Source organism: Argiope bruennichi, chromosome 6 (assembly GCF_947563725.1).
Source record: "Argiope bruennichi chromosome 6, qqArgBrue1.1, whole genome shotgun sequence".
NCBI classification, from domain to species: Eukaryota; Metazoa; Arthropoda; class Arachnida; order Araneae; family Araneidae; genus Argiope; species Argiope bruennichi.
Genome location: NC_079156.1, coordinates 113,455,283 through 113,482,738, shown reverse-complemented (window position 1 = coordinate 113,482,738; position 27,456 = coordinate 113,455,283). Strand labels below are relative to the sequence as shown.

At 29.8% G+C, this 27,456-nt stretch overlaps 1 protein-coding gene across 1 annotated transcript in view; it reads right to left on the bottom strand.

The window, feature by feature from the left end:
- Window positions 1-1,167: 1,167 nt before the first annotated feature.
- Window positions 1,168-27,456, bottom strand: part of LOC129972185 (uncharacterized) — a 250,571-nt gene continuing 224,282 nt past the window's right edge. The window contains exons 2-4 of the mRNA XM_056086215.1: window positions 10,462-10,607; window positions 5,840-7,952; window positions 1,168-1,466 (exon numbers count right to left, since the gene is read on the bottom strand). Coding sequence (XP_055942190.1) covers window positions 1,378-1,466; window positions 5,840-7,952; window positions 10,462-10,578 — 2,319 coding nt within the window. The 5' untranslated portion in view covers window positions 10,579-10,607 and the 3' untranslated portion in view covers window positions 1,168-1,377. The remainder of the gene's footprint in view (window positions 1,467-5,839; window positions 7,953-10,461; window positions 10,608-27,456) is intronic.

Sequence of the window (27,456 nt, the reverse complement as noted above, 5' to 3'; positions counted from 1 at the left end):
AAATTTTTTTTTTCTCTCAGTATGTTATTAAAGTTTTAGTATCGATCATAAACTTTATTCATCGTCCATCTTTTCAAATAATGCTATGGGTCCTTACCTTTAAATAAATGATTTCCTTCCTCAAAAATTGTGGGTATTTAATTTTAGAAATGTTTTTGATATATAAATTATTTATCATAATTTTATATTTTGAACATTATGATTTTTTCTCTGTATATACAATATGAATAGCAGCTGGACAGATTAATGACCCAATCACTATTCACAGTATAATATTACAGTCAATTATAGTCATGAATGTGATATTTATGCATTTGAAAAAAATTATTTCATTGTCAGAAAATTAATTATTTTAAAATTTTTTTTATCTCAATATGTTATTAAAGTTTTAGAATAGAGCATAAACTTTATTCAGCATCAAGCTTTTTAAATAAGGTTATTGGTCCTTAAATAATTGATTTCCTTCTTTAAAAATTGTTGATAATTTAACTTTTTAAAAGTTCTTGAGGGATAAATTATTTATCATTATTTTTATGTTACTTTGAAGGTTATTATAAAATGTCTTCGATGCATAAACCCTATCAACCGTAGTCTGACAGATTAATGATTCAATTACTGTTTACTAATTGATAATATATATTATTGACTATATATTATTATAGTCGACAATATGTTATTATTGTAATGTGATATTTAAAGCAATTATGTACAGGCAATAATATATATTCACAGGCTTACAGTAAAATACTGTCACAGCATATTAATAATTTATAGTCACAGCATATTATTACATATTACAGTCACAGCATATTATTACCCGACTGTGATATTTATGTATTTGAAAAAAGGATTTATTATGTATAAAAAATGATTAATATTTTAATTTTCTGAGAATTATATTCTCAGAAAGTTAACATTTAAACTCCAATAACTTTTATACTACGTAATGAAATCGCTTCGAAAAAAAATTAAGCCTCAAAACTTTTTTTTATACACGCCGAAACAACTTTTCATCATCTACCAACGACGTCATCTTTTGCACATTTGTGCATATTGTTTAATTGTTACCGACAGTAAATTTTGCGATTTTTGCTTTTACTCGAAACGATGGCATCATCAAGCTGTAAATAAGGAATTTTTATCGACATAAGAAAAAAAACTTCAATATTTAAATTCACAATTTTTTATTGACTTTATTTATGGTACATCAATCTTCTAATGATAAATAACATTTGACATCGATATTTATTTGTTTGAATAACTTTAAAGGACAAGACACATCTTTTCTCTCGTAATGGAAACTCAGTGTACAATTAAGGTTGAAATAAATTCGGGAGCTTGTGAAACGAATAGAACACCAAAGTGACACACATATTCTTAACGTAAATTTGAAGCTGTGCTATCAATGGCGGAATCATCCAAACGCTTTCCCCTGGTGGCGAAAAAAGACATCGGTCGTTTCAACGCTGAAAAGACACAGAGAACGATAAGATGAGAAAAATATGAGTTAAGACATATACAGTTGATATATTTTCAAAACATAATTAAATCCGTAATTTGTTTGAAAAGATTGTTCTGAATGGTATTTTTTAGACATAAGGGTAAATGATCTAATAAAGAAACAATTTTTATTTTGTGTAAAACTTCCTTTATTCTTTCCTTTATCATCTAAATTTCCAGTCAGAAAAGTTTTTATTATATAAATTTCACTGTATGGAGATAGTGATATAGTGATAGGGACAAGCTGATGCAATAGTCCTGGATGCTAGTTCTAGGAAAAGTCTTGGAGACAAATTGTTAAGAGTTTTCAAAGTTAAATATGATTTTTTATCGATGATTAGAATGCCATTTCGTCATTTGAAATTTCTAAACCCTAGATGATGACTATTAGGGGAGGTCGAAAACAAACCAAGCCTTTGGTGTCACTTATCCTGACTATATTGGTGTGCGTAAAAATAAATACAAAAATTTGCATTCAAAATATTTAATTGAAGATTAATCATTTCGAATCTTTGTTATGAATAAATATTTTAAAGCTGGTAAAATTTAAATTAATCATTAAATTAAATCCAATCATTGTATCAACTGTTTATAATGCTCACTTATAAATATCATTTGTAGTATAATGTAATATATATATATATATATATATATATATATATATATATATATATATATATATATATATATATATGAATGCAATGCAATATGTATTAAATTATGCACTATCAAAATAAAAGTATTCTGAGCGAGTTCTGGCCAATCATCTTTTAGAATATATAAATATGCATATAAACTTATAATGCATATAATTGCATAGTCATTGCTTCATCATATCATAGGAGATATAACTCGCTTTAATTTTAATCATTTACTTGTTTTATATGATCTACAGTCTGTAAGCAACCTTTATAGGTGCGCTGTAAATGAAGCAATATAGCTTGAACTGAAAAAGCAATTTTTTAGCAAATAGCAGTATAACTGAGTAAAAAAAAAAAAAAAAAAAAAAAATTTTTTTTGGTTAGGTTATTGGCTTTTTAAGCTGTTAAATGATCAACATAAAATGCATTAAAAAATTTCATCTGGTTATTTAATACGGCTAAAAATCATGAATTCTATCGAAAGATTTTACTGCAAATTAAAATGTTTATATATTACGGAATTAAAGTGAAAGTGAAACTTCTACTATAGAGATGAAAGCATGCTATGGTGGTTTTGATGGATGCGTTTGAATTTCATCACAATATTTAAAAACATTACAAATTGTGTATTCAGACCTAATTAAAAATATTAAAATTAAGGAAAAAAACTGTACAGAAATGGAATTGATACAGTTAAAAAGACAGTTTGTTTCAGTCTCAAGATAATACAAAGATAATTTTTAAAGATATTTGTTTTGGAAGATATGAACATCACTTTCCATAAGCAAGTTAATTTCGATTATCCATCTCGTGACGGTTAAGCCTAATTTTGCGTTCGATTAAACTTTCTGTTGGGAGCCTATTTCTTTTATATCTTCTTTGCTCTAACTGAATGGCCTTTTTTGGCGTTCGGCAAACTCACTCATTAACATGCTTAGTAACATTTATCAACTTCATTAAATAGCTAAGAGAAACGGTGAAAGGAGTGTAGTTGTGAAAATGTTTTAATGAAGTTCTGAAAATGCTTTAATGAAGTTGTGAAAATGATTTAATGAAGTTGTGAAAATGTTTTAATGAAGTTGTGAAAATGTTTTAATGAAGTTGTGAAAATGTTTTAATGAAGTTATGAAAATGCTTTAATGAAGTTGTGAAAATGATTTAATGAAGTTATGGAAATGTTTTAATGAAGTTGTGAAAATGTTTTAATGAAGTTGTGAAAAGGATTTAATGAAATTGTGAAAATGCTTTAATGAAGTTGTGAAAATGCTTTAATGAAGTTGTGAAAATGTTTTAATGAAGTTGTGAAAATGTTTTAATGAAGTTGTGAAAATGATTTAATAAAGTTATGAAAATGATTTAATAAAATTTTAAATATGGTTTGTAACATATTGTCGAATAGCAAAGTAATTTCTGTGTCACGTACATTAGCATTTTATACATATTGAGCATTTTATATATATTTTGGTATGACACATTTCAGCATTGTATTAACTATTCCTTAAAACGTTTTGCTATTGGAGTTTTTACATTCAAATTTTCGGATGAATTATTTGAATTATGTATTATGTATTAACAAAGAAGGGCGTTTTTATTTAGTATGTCCATTTTGAGTTAATCTGGCAAAGGTGCTTTAATTATATTTTAACAAACACACACAAATTATTCTATAATAATGAATGCATCATCAGTCCGCTTCCAGAGATGTTATACATTGACACTTGCACAGAATGAACGCAAATTATATAATCAGTGCCTTTTTAATTTAACATGATAACGTTCAAAGGCTCTAGATTGCATCATACGAAATGTATGATGCCAAAATCATTCAAGTTGTTCTATATGATAGAACTTTAGAATTAGAATTTCAAAGTTTATTCCTAGATGAATGTATGCGCACAAAAATGTTTTAAAATTTTAATTAGATTTTAAATTAATACTTAATTGACATGCATAGCGTTACTCTCAATAATTTTGAAGCACGTAATTCTTCCAAAATAATTTTTAAGACGCTTTAAAATTTAATAAAATACTCGTTTCTGCGGTACCATATTTCCCTTTTTTTTAATTATAGAATAAAATAAAATAGATATTATTCAGTATATTTTGAAACAATACTTTTCATTGTTTTAATTACTGGACTCGTTTACCAGTGGAAGGAAGTGTATTTTTTTGTATGGAAGCATAATTTTTTCTGTGATTAGAGTGAAAATTTAAACTTAATATGAAGATAAACTTATCTATACTTATAATAAAGACGAAAGTTGTGTGTGTGTGTTGGCGCTCTACAGGCCAGATAGTTTGATCTACAGCTACAAAATGTGGCACATGTATATCTTGGAATTTGGGAATGTTTTTTGAATATTTTATTATAATTTTAATTAATTTTAAATGCAATGAAAATCTGTCGTTTTCCGTGATAATTTCCGAAAATATAAGCGCACAAAAATGATTTTTACATCTAGTCAATCATAAAACACTATAATGAAAACTTATTTTGAACTAGAGGATAGAATCTTTAATATTTTTTTTCCATGTTAATGGTAAAAAATGATGCTCTAAAGCAAATATACCGATAAATTGAAGATATTAAAAATTTTTAATATGGATAATCTAAAGAGAATGCCGTTTGGAACGAAATAAATCAAATTCAAGTGGCTTTACTTAGAAAAGTTAACTGCATATGTCATCGTAAAATTAATTGTCTTATACTTGACTTTGTGGTGTTATGTCATGATTTTATGTCAAGACAGAAAGTGTATTCGAATTTGAAAAGAAGCAAAGCATTTGAAAGTAAGTATTTACTGATACTATTGTGATTTATTTTCTAACGCTGCAATAAGACATTTGAGAATTCATGAGAATGTCATCATTTAATGCAAGAAAAATAAAAGATTTAAATTTGAGGTTCTATAAAATTATCAGCATTCTTAATTAAAACAATTTTACATAGAAATGAATACAAGTGATTCAAAAGTCCAGAGAGTCGATGATCTTCAAATGATCGATGGTAGAAAGATGCTGTTTGTATAAAAAGAATTTGAATAAAGTTCGTGAAATCAGGATTTATTGATGGCAAAATTTACAACTTAAACTGAAAAAATTGCTCTGCACTTGATGATTTATGCATTGATAAGTTAAGACAATTGTCGAAAAAAAAAAGGATAAAATAACGCTATCATCTATCCAGTGGTTTGAGAAGGATACAAATTGTCGAGAAAAAGTTTTGCTTTTTAATAGACACCTGTATTTCTGAATGGTGGAGAACTCATTGAACATTTGTAAGCCATTAACATTTTACTCTTTCTAACTCATCGCTTCACCAATCTGGCAATTGAAAATGTACATTTTGTTTCCAATAAGTTTTTGATTTCGAGACAAAAATGTTTGCCTTAATTTGAATCTTTTCTGTACGAAAGAAACTTCTATGTAATCATTTTACTATTGAGGAATACTGTATTTTAAAATTGCTCTTGACTTTTGAATCACACTGTAATTATTATACACACTGTAATTATTATACACCATAACCAGTATTAGCGTAAAAGATCATTGATTTTGATTTGTGCAATTACCAGTACCAACACCACAAATTATTTTCAAAGCTCTTCGTTTAAAGTAAAAATAAGAAAGTTTTAGGATTATTTTTAATTTTCCTTATATGACTAAACACAGAGAATCAGTTTCTTAGAAAGAGATACCTATATACTGCCTGTGCGGCTTCAGTGGGATTCGTGGTCTTATGATACTTCGCTTATATCTGCAGCCTTTTCCGCTATCACTTTTTGCAGGGGCGCTCTGTTCCCGATCTTCCGATTCCCACGCCTCCTCCGAGTCCTTGCCGGTCTCAACTCTTTTACCACGTGTTGCATGGAATGCCCTTTTTACAGAGTCCCAGTCGAATTTCCTGGCTTTTGATACGTACCTCCGGACAGAACTGATGGGGTAGAAGTCTCCATTGTAAGGTCTTGTCATAAGTGATGAGCCGATGCCAGATGAAATAACATATGGGTAGGCATTGTAGTAGTAAGTTGTGTCGAAAACTCCTCTACGACCTCTCATTGGCATGAAACTAGATCCTCTTTTGTCTTCTGGATTTTGCGTCAGGTTGTCTTCAAGGTCACGGCGTCCTCTCATGGGCATGAAGGAAGATGATTTCTTTTCCAAAAAATCTTCAATGGAAGAATCCATTTTACGTCCCCGCATCGGCATGAAAGAGGAGGATCGCTTTATTCTTGACGATTCCGTTTGATTTTCTACCAATGAATCATCAATTGAACGACGACCTCTCATGGGCATAAATGAAGAGCCTCTTTTATCGACCAAATCATTGAAACTGTTGAGGTTTTCTATAGATTCTCTGCGACCTCTCATGGGCATAAATGAAGAGCGTCTTTTATCGACAAAATCGTTGAAATTGTTGAGGTTTTCTAGAGATTCTCTGCGACCTCTCATGGGCATAAATGAAGAGCCTCTTTTATTGACCAAATCATTGAAACTGTTGAGGTTTTCTAGAGACTCTCTGCGACCTCTCATGGGCATAAATGAAGAGCCTCTTTTATTGACCAAATCATTGAAACTGTTGAGGTTTTCTAGAGACTCTCTGCGACCTCTCATGGGCATAAATGAAGAGCCTCTTTTATTGACCAAATCATTGAAACTGTTGAGGTTTTCTAGAGATTCTCTGCGACCTCTCATGGGCATAAATGAAGACGCTCGTTTATCATCGGAATCCGTTTCACGATCATTGAAATCTGTGAATTCTATCAACTTTCTGCGGCCTCTCATGGGCATAAAGGAAGAAGCTCGCTTATCACCAGAATAGATTTCATGATCATTAGAGATATCTGCATTGCCCATGTAATTTTTCCTTCCTCGCATCGGCATAAAATGAGATCGCCGTTTGTCTTCTTGAGGAGCCATTCCATATTCTACAGAAGTCATATCATCAAGCGAAGTTCTGCGTCCTCTCATGGGCATGAAAGATGATGCTCTTTTATCGTTATCAATCTGTAATTGATTCTTATCATCAGCCTCTCTGAACATCGGTTCACTGCGAGAAGAAGAAGTCGTGGATTCATCATCGATTTTAAGTTCCAATGCTACACTTCCATTTGAATCGTTAAAAGGATACCTACGCCCTCTCATGGGCATGAACGAAAATTGTTTCTTCTCTAGCAATCTTGTTTTAATTTCTTGAGAACCAAATGATTCGTATTCTCTTCTTCCTCTCATGGGCATAAACGATACAGATCTCTTTTGCATAGAGTGACCTGTTTCATTTCCACCTGTTGATTCTGGTGATGTGTCGGTCGTCTTGTTGATAGAGATAGCTGGCCAGGCAACATCCCTCTTCTTCCTGTTACTACCACTACTGGAGGGATACATTATTTCGGTGGAATACGTACCAGGCTTCCCAAGGTGAGGAAATGTGTCCAGGAAACCACTCTTCTTTTTGCCCCGCATGGGCATAAAGGAAGACATTCGTTTGTCCACGTTGTCCTCATCTTCGGACCAGCTCTCGTCGTCCTTCCTGCCTCTCATGGGCATGAAATAACTACCTCTCTTCAACTCGTCGGGGATTTTTTTACCTCTGAGGGGGTAGAATTGGCTTCTTTTCTCTTCTTCATCTCCTTGTTGGGACATGAATGGGTAATTGGCAGTGTCCATGTCCGCAGCCGTGAGTTTTTTGCCCCTCAGAGGGAAAAAAGAACTGCTTCGCTTGTAGTCCGCGTCTTGTTCTGAATTAAAAGGGAGGAGGTGGTTTAAGGCTTCGAACTTGTTTCTTGAATCTGCAGCGGATTCACTGAGACCCTGAAAGAAAGTAAAAATGTTAATTGGTTTTTTAAAAAAGAATTTTGACTGAAATGAAATAATTAAAAATTAGAATAATCTTTTTTATGTATCAAAGAAATTTTTAGCATTAAGTGCTTGAATATATTGTCATCTTTTTTTTTAGCTTTGAAAAGGCATTTATTGAGAAAAATTGGTACAATATACAGGATCTTTATAACTAAAGTTCCTCTTTGATAGTTTAATAATAGTTCAATAGTTTTAACCACTAATAGTTTAAAGGAGGTCATAGAAATTTCTGAATGTTAAAAATGCATTTTGTTTTTTGTCAGAAAAGAAATTTCCATGACTTCCTTTAAACTTACCAAATTTAATAACATTTGGTCCAGTAGTTTTCCTTTTTTGACCATTTCAAAGTTGAATTTTTATTATATACACCCTGTGTATCAATCAAAATATTTTTCATTATTTTCTACAACTTTTCTCCATTTCTGTCCAATAAACCTTGCAATTGATTGTCTTCTAATTTTTTTGGTCCTCCCGGCCGTTTTTTGTCATTGAAATCGAAATCACCATTCTTAAATCATTGAAACCAAAACCGACAATTGGGATATGACGGAGTAGCATCACCATAAGTTTCTAAAAGTGTCTTATGGGCTACGGCAGCAAATTTCTTCAAATAAAACAAACAAACAAAAAAAAGCAATGAATGTCAAAAATGCAATATGGAGCGTTCCATGATTGGGGTCTTTATACATTGAATAACTGAATAACACTAAATGGAAAACTTTCAAAATGACACCAAGAAAGTAACAGTAAATTGGTAAAACCAAAAACCATTGTCATTTATATAGATACTTTGCCTGTTTAATAATAGATATCGCTGATTAAAATATATGCAAGAACCTAATATGAAAAAACCATTTTCTTTTCTGTATTGCCTATAAATATGCTGCTATCTTTAAACTCTTGGATGGACGAAATAAGTTTCACGAGCCATTTAACAGACATATTTTTTATTTTTTTGAAATATTCACTTTTTTAATGTACCATCAGAAAAACATGATTTTATTTACCTCACGATGTTTCCACGAGATTTGTCCCGTTAAAATTTTTCTTTATTAATTTAGTGGACTTCGTAATTTGGGTTTCGAAAAATAAAATTATTTAACGAATACTGTAAAATTCCAATCACAAAAAAAAAAACAAAAAACAAACAAACATATATAATGTGAGAAAATTCAGAAAAAACTTAATTTTATGTACTCATTTGGTTTTTTCCCGCCATAAAACATGAATTTTACAGTAGCTTGTTAAGACATTGTATTTGTTGTATAATCAAATATTAGGATTAATGGAAAATGTCAATTCTCTAATGTTTATTAGTTAATAAATTCTAATTTTAATGAAATGCTCTAAATCTAAATAACTGCAAAATAAATATTTTAAACTAGTATTTAGTTTTGTTACCATGGTTTGTTACAACTTTCAGAAATTTCAACCTATATCATGAGGTCTCGGATAATTCCGAAGCTAGGACACAGACTTAAAAACAAGATGGCCAAGTACGACTGGTCATTTTGCTTTCATCTGGCTATTGAATATGGGCCAATAACATACAGGTATATTTTGGAACATTTCATATGGATTGAACACAACATTAGTGACAAGTTTGGATCATTTGTAGATGGAAACTGTAGTTGGAACTGTAGTCTTAATACAAAAGAATCATAAAATTGACGAATTTCACGTCTTCTGGAAAATAATAATAATATAAGTTTAAAGTTCAATTTTTCGTAAAAAATCCGACTGAAGTTACGAAGCGAATTTTAAAGGACAAATTGCATGATTTGGTTCAATAAAATTACGACTGAAGGCTGTTTTTAAGTAAAATCGTAATCTGATAAAAGACCCAGGAAGTCCAATCTTTAGCATTCAAATATTTTTGGTTGCATTAAAGGCATTTGACCATATTTCTGAGCTAACAGGGAAATAAAAATTGATTTTCTCGAGATACGCTGGCATGACTTTTCGCTTTATTCTTCCCCAGACTGTTAAATATGGACCATTATTACAACGGAATATTGTAGAATGCTTTATATGGGCTGAACACAACATTAGTGAAATATAATTATGAGTTTGGTGCATATGTTGGTGGTAGAGGGTGTAACGACAACCATAATAGGGAAGAATCTTAAAATTGATGAACTGATTTCTGAAAAAAAAAATATAACATAAGTTTAAAGTTTAATTTTTCGAAGACAATCAGACTGTATCACTTAAAATAACGAAGTGAATTTGGAAGGACAAATTGCATGATTTGATTCAATTAAATGCCTCTCTAGGCATTTTTTAAAGAAAATCTCAATCTGATAAATAACCCAGGCAGTCCAGTCTTTTGCATTCAAATTTTCTTGGGCTTGCTACAGACATTTGACGATATTTCCGAACTAATAGAGAGGTTAGAAATCACTAAAAAAAAAAAAAAAAAAACGAGATATCAGGAGACGACCGGTCACTTCGTTCTCACCTGGTTGTCGAGGATCGGCGAGTAGTCGGCCGAGGCATGGTGCACGAAGAAGCAGACCAAGAAGAATGTTTTGAGGCAGCGTCGGCTCTTCGGACTTCCCCACCTGCGAGTATCCATACGAAACGGTGCTGCAAGGCGCGCCTTTTCTGGAATAGAAAAGAAGCGAGTCATAAACACTAAAGAAATAAATTACAAGAAGATATATTTATAAAAACGAGCAAAATAATCGTAGAAAGAAATCGATCTCTTAACCCATTGTGCACAAATTTACCTAAAATATAAATTTCAGTCAAAATGATGATGATATTTGAACACCAAGATTAACCCTTCTTTGCATGATGATGGAAACTTCCATCATAACATTTAGTGAACAAGAAAATGCAAATATCAGTCAAAATAATGATGATATTTGAACACCAAGATTAACCCTCCTTTGCATGATGATGGAAACTTCCATCATAACATTTAGTGAACAAAAAATTGTACTCAAAACGGGTGTACTGCAAATTGGATGCTGCTGGCAACTTTTTTTCACGACTGTTAATAAGGAAAGTGGCTAAAAAAAAAAAAAAAAAAAAATCAAATGTTACATTTATTATAGCGGGTTTGAACTTGTCATTCCCCCTGTTTGTTGTGGTTGGAAAAAATGTGCGATTTCTTGAATATTTTTTTATAACTAATACGAGATTTTTTTTTTGCTGATAAAAGCGATAATGTGCGGAAAAAAAAGGTTTGTTTTTTGTATTTCTGTTAATTTATGTGCATTTCATAACCAATACCACAAATAATCTTCCTAAAACCACGTGACAGAAATTTACATCACTATGCAGTTTCACTTCTAATGTATGACGAAAATGTTTTTTTTTATTACATGTTTATTTTATGTTATTTTTGTAGAGAAATTTAGAAGAGAGGAACATTGAAGATTGGCCAAAAGTAGATGGATCACTCCGGTGCAAATATCCAAAATGCAAAGGGTATCTCCAATCTCATTCAGTAAATGTGAAATTAATTAAGATAAATGTGTAATACTGTTATTACTTTCCAAAAATATGCCCTTTGTTTTAAAAAGGTTAAAAAAATTGATAGAAAATTCAGCAAAAATTTTGATGAGTATTAAATTGGTGTCATTAAAAATAATTATTAGGTTAGGTATTTTCGAAAGTTATCTGATAAAAACTTTAAAATTAAGCTTAATTTTAAATTCCTTAAAATTATAATAAAAATTTCAAAAAAAAATCACTTCGAGGTGCAAACCTCCACCCTCCAAGGTATATATGTACCAAATTTGGTTGCTATAGACAAAAGGTCTGGCCTGTAGACAACCAACACACACACACACATACATGTATATATACTTGAAGGAAGTGAATGCAAAAAGGTAAAGCGAAATGACAAATAATCTGTCGTCTGAATTCTGTCTGGAAATGTTGCTTTAAATATCAATAATTAACTAAAAAGATAATTCACAAAACCTTTTCATGAATATAAACTATAAAATATTTTTAAAGAAACGGACAAAATATAAAAATAAACAATGTTTGGCATTTACTGCATTCTGCAAAAATTCTGCATTCACGATTCTGAGAGGAAGAACACTGTAAAGAAAAAAACCTCCACACCCGCCCTTTTCTATTAAATTACATAATTATTAATCTTTCATTAATTTTATATAGTTTCCAAAGTATTTAAAAACTGACACACACTTCAAATATTTCTCCTTTTATGAAAACAGAAAAATATGTCACCGTCAGTTGCAAATTGATTGTACCAGACAACGAAAATAAAATAACCCTGACAGAATCAAATCGAAACACAGAAAGAAGTTTCCGAAAATATATCTTTTTGATAACTCTCAGAACTTTCCCCTCCTACGAAAATCAACTTAACGCCCACATGAACATAGTTTCCCTCATTTCCTTGCTTTTACTTGACATCTATTGATGAAAAGCGACAGGAACCCACTCACCGACCATTTAGCACTCTTAATCCATTCTGCTTGTACGGATAAACGTCAAAGGCAAGCAAAAGCCAATCACGACTCAATGCCTGTCACAAGAGATGTGAGTCATCCAATAGGCGATGGGGATCTCTGCTGTCTTTAGACGCAGCGATAAGTGACGACGCGCTGATGCATTTAGTGTAGGAAGTTATGGAGGAGTAACGTAAATTATGCACGTCGAGCATTTAGTCTAGGATATTATCTAAATTTGTTAGAATAGCTATGAGTTTGTGGAGCAAACGATGTAATAATATCGAAAATTTTGGAAACTTCAGCGATGTTCGAAGATTGAATTATGTGTTTGGATGTGAGATGTCTGTTGTCTGCAGACATCTTTCTCAATGTTTACAAAATTAATAAAGAACATTCCATATCTGAAATTAAAGATGTATTAGGACAAAGGAATCTGAAACTGACACAAAATTAAATTGGTTGCAACATCGAATGCCGTGGATTTTTAAAATAAATGCTCGAAGGAAACGTTTGTTTTGTTTCATTTAGAAGTCAGAAGTATGAAATATTAATGCAATTAGAAAGATTTAAATGCGACTTAGAATGATATTTTAAAATTATTATACACGAATTCTTTCATACGAAAATTTTTATATACTCTTATATGCAGCATCGAATGCCATGGATTTTTAAAATAAATGCTCGAGGTAATAGGAAACGTTTGTTTTGTTTCATTTAGAAGTCAGAAGTATGAAATATTAATGCAATTAGAAAGATTTAAATGTGACTTAGAATGCTATTTTAAAATTATTATACACGAATTCTTTCATACGAAAATTTTTATATACTCTTATATGCAGCATCGAATGCCATGGATTTTTAAAATAAATGCTTGAGGTAATAGGAAACGTTTGTTTTGTTTCATTTAGAAGTCAGAAGTATGAAATATTAATGCAATTAGAAAGATTTAAATGTGACTTAGAATGATATTTTAAAATTATTATACACGAATTCTTTCATACGAAAATTTTTATATACTCTTATATGCAGCATCGAATGCCATGGATTTTTAAAATAAATGCTCGAGGTAATAGGAAATGTTTGTTTTGTTTCATTTAGAAGTCAGAAGTATGAAATATTAATGCAATTAGAAAGATTTAAATGTGACTTAGAATGCTATTTTAAAATTATTATACACGAATTCTTTCATACGAAAATTTTTATATACTCTTATATGCAGCATCGAATGCCATAGATTTTTAAAATAAATACTCGAGGTAATAGGAAACGTTTGTTTTGTTTCATTTAGAAGTCAGAAGTATGAAATATTAATGCATTAGAAAGATTTAAATATGACTTAGAATGATATTTTAAAATTATTATACACGAATTCTTTCATACGAAAATTTTTATATACTCTTATATGCAGCATCGAATGCCATAGATTTTTAAAATAAATGCTCGAGGTAATAGGAAACGTTTGTTTTGTTTCATTTAGAAGTCAGAAGTATGAAATATTAATGCATTAGAAAGATTTAAATATGACTTAGAATGATATTTTAAAATTATTATACACGAATTCTTTCATACGAAAATTTTTATATACTCTTATATGCAGCATCGAATGCCATAGATTTTTAAAATAAATGCTCGAGGTAATAGGAAACGTTTGTTTTGTTTCATTTAGAAGTCAGAAGTATGAAATATTAATGCAATTAGAAAGATTTAAATATGACTTAGAATGATATTTTAAAATTATTATACACGAATTCTTTCATACGAAAATTTTTATATACTCTTATATGCAGCATCGAATGCCATAGATTTTTAAAATAAATGCTCGAGGTAATAGGAAACGTTTGTTTTGTTTCATTTAGAAGTCAGAAGTATGAAATATTAATGCATTAGAAAGATTTAAATATGACTTAGAATGATATTTTAAAATTATTATACACGAATTCTTTCATACGAAAATTTTTATATACTCTTATATGCAGCATCGAATGCCATAGATTTTTAAAATAAATGCTCGAGGTAATAGGAAACGTTTGTTTTGTTTCATTTAGAAGTCAGAAGTATGAAATATTAATGCATTAGAAAGATTTAAATATGACTTAGAATGATATTTTAAAATTATTATACACGAATTCTTTCATACGAAAATTTTTATATACTCTTATATGCAGCATCGAATGCCATGGATTTTTAAAATAAATGCTTGAGGTAATAGGAAACGTTTGTTTTGTTTCATTTAGAAGTCAGAAGTATGAAATATTAATGCAATTAGAAAGATTTAAATGTGACTTAGAATGATATTTTAAAATTATTATACACGAATTCTTTCATACGAAAATTTTTATATACTCTTATATGCAGCATCGAATGCCATGGATTTTTAAAATAAATGCTCGAGGTAATAGGAAACGTTTGTTTTGTTTCATTTAGAAGTCAGAAGTATGAAATATTAATGCAATTAGAAAGATTTAAATGCGACTTAGAATGATATTTTAAAATTATTATACACGAATTCTTTCATACGAAAATTTTTATATACTCTTATATGCAGCATCGAATGCCATAGATTTTTAAAATAAATGCTCGAGGTAATAGGAAACGTTTGTTTTGTTTCATTTAGAAGTCAGAAGTATGAAATATTAATGCATTAGAAAGATTTAAATATGACTTAGAATGATATTTTAAAATTATTATACACGAATTCTTTCATACGAAAATTTTTATATACTCTTATATGCAGCATCGAATGCCATAGATTTTTAAAATAAATGCTCGAGGTAATAGGAAACGTTTGTTTTGTTTCATTTAGAAGTCAGAAGTATGAAATATTAATGCATTAGAAAGATTTAAATATGACTTAGAATGATATTTTAAAATTATTATACACGAATTCTTTCATACGAAAATTTTTATATACTCTTATATGCAGCATCGAATGCCATAGATTTGTAAAATAAATGCTCGAGGTAATAGGAAACGTTTGTTTTGTTTCATTTAGAAGTCAGAAGTATGAAATATTAATGCAATTAGAAAGATTTAAATGTGACTTAGAATGCTATTTTAAAATTCTTATATACAAATTCTTTCATACGAAAATTTTTATATACTCTTATATGCTTTCTCATATACGAAATATACTAAGAAAAAGTATTAATATCGGAAAAAAATTCAATTTCACGATTTTAACTATTTTAGACCATCTTCAATCTGAAAATTTCATATTTTGGCATTCTGTTTGTCTGTGCATGAAGAAGATAACCCTTTAAAGGGCCATTTTTTTCTAGTCATATTATATTAAAATATTTTTAGGCTTGAAATTAGAATAAGAAAAGAGATTCATTTAGCTTATTAGATAAATTTAATTTGATTCATTAATTAATTTGGTTCATTAATAATTAAGTAACAAATCAAGACACATCATTTTGTGTTAGATAAAGAACTGAAGCATCTAAGTTTCTGTCTTTCTAAAAAATTGTGTCCGAACTGATGCCAACCTACATAATTTTATACAAAGATTGATAAATTTGGTGGGAAGCATACTTCCCACGGCCCTAGAAAGGGATAATTCAAAAACAAATTACGCTGTATCGGTCCTATACTTCATTAAGTTTGTTATTTGAAAAATTATCAGTAGGGATTGCAATACCGGGATACCGAATACCGGTATTTTGAGCCATTTGTACAATTTTATAATACTGGTATTCACAAGTTTAAATACCGTTATTTCGGTATTTACTAGAAATTTTTTAAATTGTCTCCACTATATGTTCAGGGATCGCCAACACAGCAAAATAGTATACGTTTTTGTTTTTATGTCTCCCTAACGGGCGCAATTAATTAGCTAATGAATGGCTTAATTAATTGCTTAAATCTAAATTAGAGAAACATGGATTATCCCTGAAAGAAGATATTGTATCAATAATGACTGATGGAACAGCAGTTATGAAAAAAGGTGGAAAGTTGATTGGTGCAAATCAGCAGTTGTGCTATGCACATGGAATTCAATTAGGAGTAATAGATGTATTACACCAAAAAATAAAGAACAGAAGAATTCAAATACTGTGGATATAGAAACTGCGGATTCCAACTTTGAAGAGAGTAACAGTGAGAGTGATATTGACAATGAAGATAATGACAATGTAATTGTTGAAGAAGATATTGCGAATGAGGATGAAATATTAACCTATTAAGACCTGCTTCCTATAATTTATAAAGTTCGAAAAATTGTTAAGAAATTTAAACGTTCTCCTATAAAAAATGACATATTACTAAAACATATATACTAACTGAAAATAAAACAGAATATATGCTAATATTAGATTCTAAAACACGTTGGAACAGTTTACTCCTAAAGATGGAACGATTTTTGAAACTGAGAAATCCAATCGAAAAAGCAATAATCGACTTACACCTGTAAATTAATTCTTTCAGATAGTGAATTCGACTTTATATCCAGAACTGTATCAACTCTACTTCCAATAAAACTGACTACTGAGGCATTATGTTGGAGATATTCTAATTTATTAACAGCTAATGCAACAATAAATTTCATGTTTCAGTCGCTGAAAAAACAGCATACATCACTATTTGAAGAATTATAATTACATTGAAAAATCGCACAGAAGAAAGACATACCGAAATATAAAATGTCTTATGGTATTTACATAATTATAATAATTTTAAAAATGAAAACGAAAAAGATAAAAAGAAAATAAACAATTCAAATCTGATTAAGTTTATAGTAAATTTTCTTAAAACTTTTTACCCTCAAACCTGTCCACATTCAGAAGAATTCGGTTCAGTTATCGAAGATTAATAACAGAAGATTATAATTTATAAGTAACAAAATTATTTTTTGTGATATTTACTCTCTCTTATAAAACTGGCAAATAAAACAAAGAAATACCCATGTTTTTTTTCTTTTTCTAAAATTTCTAATATCGGTATTAAAACCGGTATCCCGGTATTGAGATCTAAAAAATACCGAATACCGGTATTGAAATTTTGGTCCGATATTGCAATCCCTAATTATAAGACAGATTTGCATTGAAGTAAAACCTTTAATGATAGGTAATGATGATAAAGTAATTATAGATGATTAAAAATTATAATAATTTAATAAAAAAGTGCTCTATAAGTTACATTTTAAAATATAATATGTCCTATCTTATAAATTACAATGCCAAGCTTATTTCTTACAGAAGTTACAAATCAAACACTTTATGCCTTGTATATTTTGTTTCTGTGTATTTATATTGTCCTCTAGGAATAAGAAAAATTTTCACTCTCTTGTATACTTAGTACAGAGAAAATTTCGTAATCGTAAAAAAAATTCAAATTTGATAATTTGATCCATTTTCACGTTTTATAGTTAGAATCCCTGAGTTCGAAAAACACATTTATGGAAAATGTCTGTCTGTCTGTGCAAAGATAACTCAAAAGCGCTTTTATCTAGACTAATGAAATCTGGTACCAGGACTTAACACCAAATTTGTAGATTTAAATTAAATCTTAGACGAAATCTATTCAGAGGAAGTCTGCCAAACTTGCTGTTCGAGTATACTTGAACATGATAATTACTGAACTTACAGAGCTAGATAGATAAAAGTTGGATACTGAATATAGAAAATATAGATTCTTATCAAATTTTGCACCAAATTTATCAAATTTGTCGACCATTTGTTGTTCTCTACTTTCGTATGCATATAAAGGCAATAAATCAATGAAATTCGGTATGTCATCTAGTGGCTGCAATTTTTGTTTTGTGTTAAATTTTAAAGGCAATTGATCGGCAAAATGGCGTTCAAAATACATACCCTAATGACAGATTTTATATTTCGTGACTATTATTCTTCAATGCCACGGTAGAAATTCACAGCTTTACCCAATGTCCATATTTTTATGCTAAGAAAGGGCGATAAGACAGTTTTAGAAGAATATGCGAGAAAATTTCGGAGAGACAACTCCACCTAGTCTCACGGGTACAATTATGTTAATGATATTCATAATTTCCAGTAACTAGATTTAGCTACTAGGTACTGATACATGTTTGTATTTCATTTCATTCGATTATAGAACAGTGTGCGAGGCAGTGCAGATAAATAAAACGATAAAAAAAATAGAACTTTAAAATCTAGTGCAGGAAATTCGTCCTCCCAGATTTATTTTTTCATGTAAACGATGTCTAAAAATTAACACAAGATTTGAATTTGCCACTGTATAGGATTGTTACGAGTGAGGATAGAACCTGGGACTTTGTAGTTCGCAGCCCAGTAACATGACCACGATACAAAAGCAATTGTTCGGGTAGCGTAGCTGTTAACTGGCTTATAAGCTTTTACCACTTTACGATTTGGTCAGTAAAAGTGGTAAACTTATTAAAAAACATTTGGCAACTGATGGTTTAGGGCTAGTAAAAATGGTACATTACACTATTGAACAATGAGTTAACGCAAGATTTGAATAAATAAAGAACATAGTTTTCTTTCCTTTAAATTTTTATATTTTAATTGAATCGTAAAGTATACAGGATGGGTTTATGTATAGAATAAGATATAGAGCAAATGGCCTCCATGGCTTTGCTGGCACGTACGCACTCTTTCATCGAAATTTTCCATGGCCATTTTTTAAAATGTGGCTGAATGTCGTTGATGTAGCGTTGAATTTCCTCCTTTAATGCGCGCGTGCTTGCGGACTTGTTGACATAGACCTTTGACTTCAAATAATTACATAAAAAGTAATCTAATGATGTTAAATCACACGATCTAAGGGGTCAATTTTCAAATTTTCGAACTGTAGTCGCCAGACTTTATTTATGAAATATTGTTCAATAGTGAAAACACGTTGTTCTATGGTGTAACGCTCCATTTTTACTAACTCTAAGCTATCAGTTGTCAAAGGGTTCCTTTAATAGGGTTGCCAACATTTTATTGGGGCCGCGGTGACCTGGTGGTAAGGCCTTGGCTTCGGAACCGGAGCCCTATTCCACCGAAGCGCCGTCGTGCAAGTTGATCTGGTGCACATTAAATCCGTCGGGGTCAAACGTCTCCTGGCTGGTGTAGTGTGGAAGTTTGGAGAGGGAATGTCAGCTCGAATGTCGTCCAATGACTGAAGTTCAAAATTACGAGGTCCGTCCCAAAATAGCCCTAGTGTTGCTTTGAAACGGGATGTTAATATTGTTGCGAAATTTCCCAGGTTCGTTTGGATAGTGGAAGTTATATGGTGTGGAGAACGCTCAATCAGCAGGCGGCAGTAGAAATAAAACAACGACGTTTATTTACACGAAGACACACAGGAAGCACAAAGACGACAACTATTTGCAGCATAGAGAAGGCAATTATCTTCAAGCCGCGACTTGCACACAGCAGCATACAACGAGACTCTACTGCAGACAGTAGAGCACAGCTTAGTTCAGCACTAGCTTGACTCCATCGCTGCTCTGCTAATCTCTGGAAGACACGTTCTTCGCTGTCGGTTCCGACTACTCTACTACTGGCAGCTGCAGACTGCCTCCTTTTATAGGTCTCAGGAGGCGGGGCTAGAAGCCTCTCAACCAATCAGGAATGTTCGAGGCGTATCTCGGTTCCCAATGGACGGATCGGGAAAATTCTTGATGTTTCGGGTATAATCTATTTTTGTGCCAAAGTCGCCAAATTCGTCGCCAAGTCGCCAAATGGTCACCAAGTTTGTCGCCAAGCTCCGGGAACTCCAACGCGACACCTGGACTCCGTCCAATACAGATGACTGTAAAACAGTCTTTCTGATGATGGAACCAACTATGCTGGGAAGCAGCATCACAGATTCGTAATGATATAACTAAATTAAACTAAACTAAATCAACACTTTATTACACGAATGATGACAAATTCAAATCTTGCTTTTGTCTCTCTATCAAATCTTAATTTTGGGACACCTTTATTTACAAATTTTCCATTATTTTAGATCGCATATGAGTTTCATTTTCTATAATAAATAGCTACATTTTACCAAAATGCACATTAAAAAGTTACACATATTAGCAATGCAGGATTAATGATCCACCGTTTTTATTTAAAATTATTTCGGCAAGCACAAAAGATTTGCAATCAATCTAATCACAAAGAGCTTTCCATAAATGATGAGCAACAAAGCACAGATTTACATGAATAATGTTCAGCCTCTGAAGGAACCCATCACAACTTTGGAGGAAGAGGAAAAATGCTCGAGTTTTCTCGCTCCAATGCTTTTGATCAGAGAAGATTAGTTAAAGGATACTAAACTCGTTTTTTTCCCTTTCAAACAATGTAATTTGTCTTCTCTTAGTTTTAGTTTCAAAAGAGCTGATGAAAAACAGCTCGTAAATGTAAGTCCATGAGATTAAAAACAAGTTTTTTTTCGGAGAAAAAAAAAAATAAAACAATCGGGAGATATATTTTATACATAAAAATTTAATTCTTAGAACTTGGTATTTAGTATAGATTAGTCTGATTTTCAATTTTTGGGAATTTTTTTTAATTAATCAGAAATATAATAAAATGCCATGAAAAATTTTGTAGAAACTTATTAGATTTATGTCTACGCCATCTGTGCATGTTGTGCGAAGGCTACTTTTTGAAATTACCTTTAATTTATAAAAATAAAGAAAGAAAAGTATGATAGAACAGAACGTCGTCTCATACCCCCGTATTCGGAACTATTATGATCACTGAATGGTTTGATGGGGATGTTTACTAAATACCAGAATATTTACAGAAGAAAAAACAAAAATAACGACAAACAGAATTTACAAACATATAAGAAATTACTGTTCATTTCAGTATTCTGAGACGACTACTTTTCGACGATTGTATCTCATTAAGGGGAGAGACGCGGAAGGATGAGCACATTTCAGAATTCTGTCATTCTTTGACCTTGATATTTGCCCTATTAGATACTTTTTTGTTCAATTTTTTTTTCACGTGTATGTGAGTATCTTGTCGTTTCTGACCGTATTATTTTAACTCAGTCCACGAGTCATCCGATATATTTTATTGTTCAATGTAAACATCCCCTACTTTCATCTTTCTTCTCACCCTTATTTTGACTAATTACACCCATCCTAACGCATGCGCAAAAGCGTGGTCGGTTTTGGAATCCGTTGCCAAACAATATAAAAATATGAAAACAGTTTACAACGATTTTCTACTTTGAAATATTCTAGAAAATTTATCTGGTGTAATAATATGCAGAAAAACATTATGTATGAAAAAAAAACATATGAATTATGTGATTATTGTACTTGTTATCATAACATTCTAGATGATGATGCAGCTAAAAAAAATTCTAATATAAAATAGTTTAGTTAATGGTAACTAAGAAAATCTCTTTTTGAAAGATATTTATAAATGTCTATGTGTATGAAGAAACTGTCTTTTTTTTTTTAATGCAGTATGACAATGTTGCTAGAGACGGGGACCCTGTAGTTTTATTTCGTGATCACTTTTCGGTGGAAGTTGCCAAAAAATTTAATAACTTTCAGATTGATCCTGGATAATGAAAAAGAATGAAGATTTAATTTGATGAGCAAACGATATTTAAATTTAAATCTATTTCTGTATTCTTCCAGATCGCATAAACAACAGAAGGTTTATTTTACGACAGATTTTAAAAATACACCAAACGATTTCCATCGATTTGGTGTGTTATTGAATCAGTTGATTCGCAAAGATACATGAACAGCACAGCTGATCTACAGTTGAAAGATATCATCATATTCCAACTGAAAGGCATTGGTTTTTGAACCGATTCGACTCTTACTTATTTTGAAACAAGTGGGAGAATTGGAATTGTGCTAAACTCCGCTGAAAACTTCTATGCTTATTTTTTAGATTATCCAGGAAACTTTTTCTTGCCCTTTCAGTTCATTATATTTTATTTCAAAATAAATACTTCAATTATCTTGATGATAATATAATAACTACATTTGATGAATGTTCTTAACAGTGTTGCTTGGGTCATATCGCCAAGCTTATTCAGTAATTTATGGAATAACCCTATATTTATTTTTAAGGTATCCGACTAAGTTGAAACATGAATTTGGATGAAATTTGGTATTTTTATTTTTTGTAATTTCAAAAATTAGGTATGTTTATGTTTTCAATGATATCTTTATTTTGTCTATGACAATTATAATAAACTATTGACATGTAAGTGATATTTATTTATAAGCATTTAAAAACTTTAAATGCATTTTCTGAAGAACGAGTTTTTTCCTAATTCTACTGTACGAGTATAGTAAGTATATTCACATCTAAAAAATAATCAAGAGATCTTAATTAATTATCGTTATGTTATGCAGAATGTAATGAACTATGGATTAGAAGTGGATTTATGACTGTTTAATGTAAATATTGTTCTAAAAAGTTTTGAAATTTCGCAGATGATTTCATATATTAAACACAAAAATATAATTTTTGAATATAATTTTTAGATAATAATTACACTCTACGATATGTTGAACATTTAACATTACAAAGAAAAATGAAAAACTGTAGCATTTTCTTTTCTCTAGAACAACCCTAGTTTTTTTAAATAAATGCTAAAGTTTACATCAAAACTTACTTTTTCTTCAAAAGTTACATATATATTTAAATAATTTCAATTTTATTTATCATCTTCCCCTTATATTAACAAAGAAACATCATATAAACATTAAAATATTTTTTTAAAAATCTTCTCCGAACCTAATGCGATACCTTAAGTATTTCCAGTCATTAAGTAACTCTTTATATGAGTGTGAAAAAAAAATTCCACGTTTCACCTCATAATCGGAAAATTTCATGAGCCCTAATTCCTTACCCCCCATCTACATCATTTTTATTTTGACTATCCTTCGGTGCACCCGCCTTCAAGACACCGAGAGGTTATAAGTTCTATCCTTTTTAGAAAGAATATGGCATTATTTATAAATAGTAGCTCTAATAAGTCTATCAGATCCAATCCGTGTTTTTCTTTGTGTTTCTATATTCTTTAGTACATCCTTGACTTGAGTTCATCGCCAACTGTGTTAGTTTTTGCTAGCTATATTTTTTAAAAAAATTGTTGAATATAATATTGTTGATATCGTTTTGTTAAATATATTTTAATTAAAATCCTCTTTAATTCCATCTGAAGTCACTTTATGAAGCAAGGTGTAGAATTTAATGCTCACAATATAAACTTTTTCCTATCTTGCCACTCCTTAAAAATGTTTCTTGGCTCAATATATTTATTTTTGAGATCAGGTGTTCGATTAATATACTGATGAATTCATTCGATATATTAATACTAATGATGAATATATAATGTACTAATGATGGACGTCTTTCGATATATTAGTATACCAGTAGTAATGATGAACGCCTTTCTATTTATTAGTATACTAGTAGTAATGATGAACGCCTTTCGATATATTAGTATACTGGTACTAATGATGAACGCCGTTCGATATATTAGTATACTGGTACTAATGATGAACGCCGTTCGATATATTAGTATACTGGTACTAATGATGAACGCCTTTCGATATATTAGTATACTGATACTAACGATGAACGTCTTTCGTCTTATTAGTATATTGGTATTAATGATGAATGCCTTTCGATATATTAGTATTCTAGTACTAATGATGAAAGTCTTTCGATATATTAATATAGTAGTAGTAATGGTGAACGTTTTTCAATATATTAGTATACTGGTACATCTATTTCCTTCCTATTAGTATACTGGTGAACATATTGAAGGCCCAAAACCGAATCAGTATTGCTGCCTTTCATCATCGATTTTCTATGAACTTGATTGGCTCTTTCGGGTGATAGTTTTGTCGACACACTAGCGTCTCATGTGTTTCTGTTCTTAATTTGTGTCTTGTCTACTTGAATCAAACTAAAGCAAATCTTAGTTAGAATCGAGTCTCAAAGCTAAGATTACATTGATATGTTTGTGTGAATTTTTAAAGAAACATTTAACTTTGCATGTAAAATCATGCATACTTTTATCATTTGAATTTTCTTTGCATATAGATCAATATTTGCATAGTTTTAATATAAATATTAAATGATCATTAATATATTTTCTTTTCTTTACCTAATGATATAGTCTGTTGCCAGTTTTATAATATGATATTTTCATCAAGTGTCTATTATTATATGTAAAGTAAAATGTGCTTGTATTTTTACCAAATTTTTAAGTAATTAGAACAAATTAAGGGAAGTGTTTAAAAATATAATAGTTCATAAATTTCATTTATATAAAAGTATTAAAAGCTACATATGTGTTTTTAATATATTTATAGGATCATTAATAGTATATATTTTTAGAAAAATGTAAACATACAAATGTGTTTAAAATTATTTATTAAAATTATATTTTATGTTCTCTTTACTTATTTATATAACTATTATTTGAAAATAAAAAAAATGGTAATAGGAGATGAGGTTTAAGAATATGTTCGAATATAATATAAAGATAGAATGATTTTAAATAAGTTGTAAACGAAATATCAAACGATACTTCCTCAATTTATTTTTAGAATATTTCTAATTCAATTTTCCCAATCAAAGAATGTTTCACATTTTTTTCATTCATCGTTATGCCAAAATATTTGAATACTGAAAAAAAGAAATCAGTTTTTCAATGTTGCAATGTTGTTTATTCTTGTAAAGAATAGTGAATAATTAATATCTGAATGATTATAATGCATTTTTCTGATATAGAAATTTTACTTTATTAGGTAAATAACTTTAGAATTAAAAGGGAAAATTAAGTCCATGCTATTACTCATAAAAAACGACTAAATTATATTAATAGCTTTTTTTTATAAATCTTAAGTGAAATAATCACTGACTAACTATCACTCATAAACTATCACTCAAATAGTTGTATTATAAAAGTTTCATTATTCTCTGTATTATCCAAAAATTAAAATTCAATTCTTATTTTCGAACTGCAACATAAGTTTCCAATACAAATTCTTTTAACAGCCGATAATTTTTAAAAAATAATTTGAGTCAAGAAAGTGTTCCAAAGAATTATTTGAAATACTTGTTCTTTATTCAAAATGATGATTTTATGTTTGAAACTGCTGCTGTTAAATATTACTAAAATTTATCAAGTGGAAATATTTCCTTGTTTATGATATAAAGCAGTTTTTTTCTCTTTAATAATGTTTTGAAAAGCAAAAGAAAACGGTATAAATGACACCAAAGAAATGAAGTGAATCGAGGCTAATGCGTTTGCATCTGTCTACGTCAACAGCTGTCATGATTTCTTCCGTTTAAAGTTAAAAGAAAAATGTTCTAAACATTCTACCACGCTTCATAAACACTTCACTGTTGCCATTATTTTTATGTTTGTTATTCAAAACTGCTTAAATGTAAACAAATAAAAGATTTTTTTTCTGTCATTCTAAAAACCTAATAACAGCAGCAGGATATTTACTTGAGAATATTTCCATTTTTGTGACATTTGTGATATCGGTACGGATTGCCTCTAAATTCATCATCATATTTCTTGATAGATTTATATGCAAAAAGATTTAGGACATTTCTTTTTCAGACACGTAACACTAGAACTACCAAGACCGACATTTTGATGGTTCTCAAATTTCATTCTTAAAAATTTTGTTATAATTTATATATTATTCTAGAAATTTATGATGAATTTTACTGAAATATAATTACATATTCCTATTAAATTTCCACTCAGCCATTTTAACTTCCATAATCAGTATGACCTACAGTATTTATACCAAGACCTTCAAAATGACAATTTTAGCAATTTCAAATTTATAATATTTTATGGATCATCTGTCCAATGATGAACATCAATACGTATTTACATTCCTTTTTACATCGCTTTCAGACATTTCCTGGAAAAATTGGAATTTCTTCATATGAAATTATATTGATTGATCCGGCAGCCATTATAATGGGATCTATTTTATTCCGATTTTGATTAAGTTTAGAACTAAAAGCTCTAATAGGATATCTAGAAAGGAAAATACACACTACGTTTCTTGTTTTTTTTATTAATTATTAATGAATTATAATATTAAATATCGTTTTGGTTAAATTATATTCTTTTATTTACATAAACTAATCCAAAAGTTAAGATGAAAACCATGATGATTAAAAACCCGTCAATTTGACTTGTTAGGCAAAACTAGGTATATATTTAACATCGGTAATTCTAATGTTAAATATTACTTGAATAGAACATACAAGAGATCATATGAATTCAAATGATCTCTCGTATGTTCTATTCAAGTAATAATTAATCTGCCAGTACTTTTTATTGCCCAATTTCATTACGACTAATATATTTTGTTTTAATATTAGCAAAATATTCCATACATTTATAATACAAAACTAATAAATTTGTCTAACTATAGAAATAAAATTCGTTAGAAAATGTGAGAAAATTGCACACAATCGAACCTCACATGCTCCATATTATAACTGTTTTATGTTTTTCTGAATGGTAGCAACATAAAATAAGGCATTCAACCAAGAAAACAAGTAAATATATTCAGAATTTCCCAAATAAATGTAGTTAGAAATTTAATCCAAATTCTTAAAATATTCAGTTCTAATTTTGTAAATTTCGAAAATTTTGCAAACATAATTTTGAACAATATAGTTTAGTTTAGTTTAGTTTTGAAAACTGTCATTCTACAGGTAAACGCAATGCTCCTGCTTTTTTAATAACGTCAAAATTTACAAATCCGGAATTAATTTAATTAATTTTATTCCGAATAAAACTTAGAATCCAAAAGTATCCCACTAAAATGAACTATTTAAAACCGCCACTGAATTAAAAAAAATTTATCGTGATAAAAAATATTGCTGATTAAATTAATGATGTCAGTCAAGAGCATTTTTAAATTAACCTATGGTTAATACATACTTAAACGGCAAATATTAGTCATTATTTTTTTTTCAGATGCATAATTGATTTCAAAATTAAATAGATGCCGCCTATTTGTTATTTCTAAGAGGAGTTTAGATATCTATAATTGTGACGAAATTTTT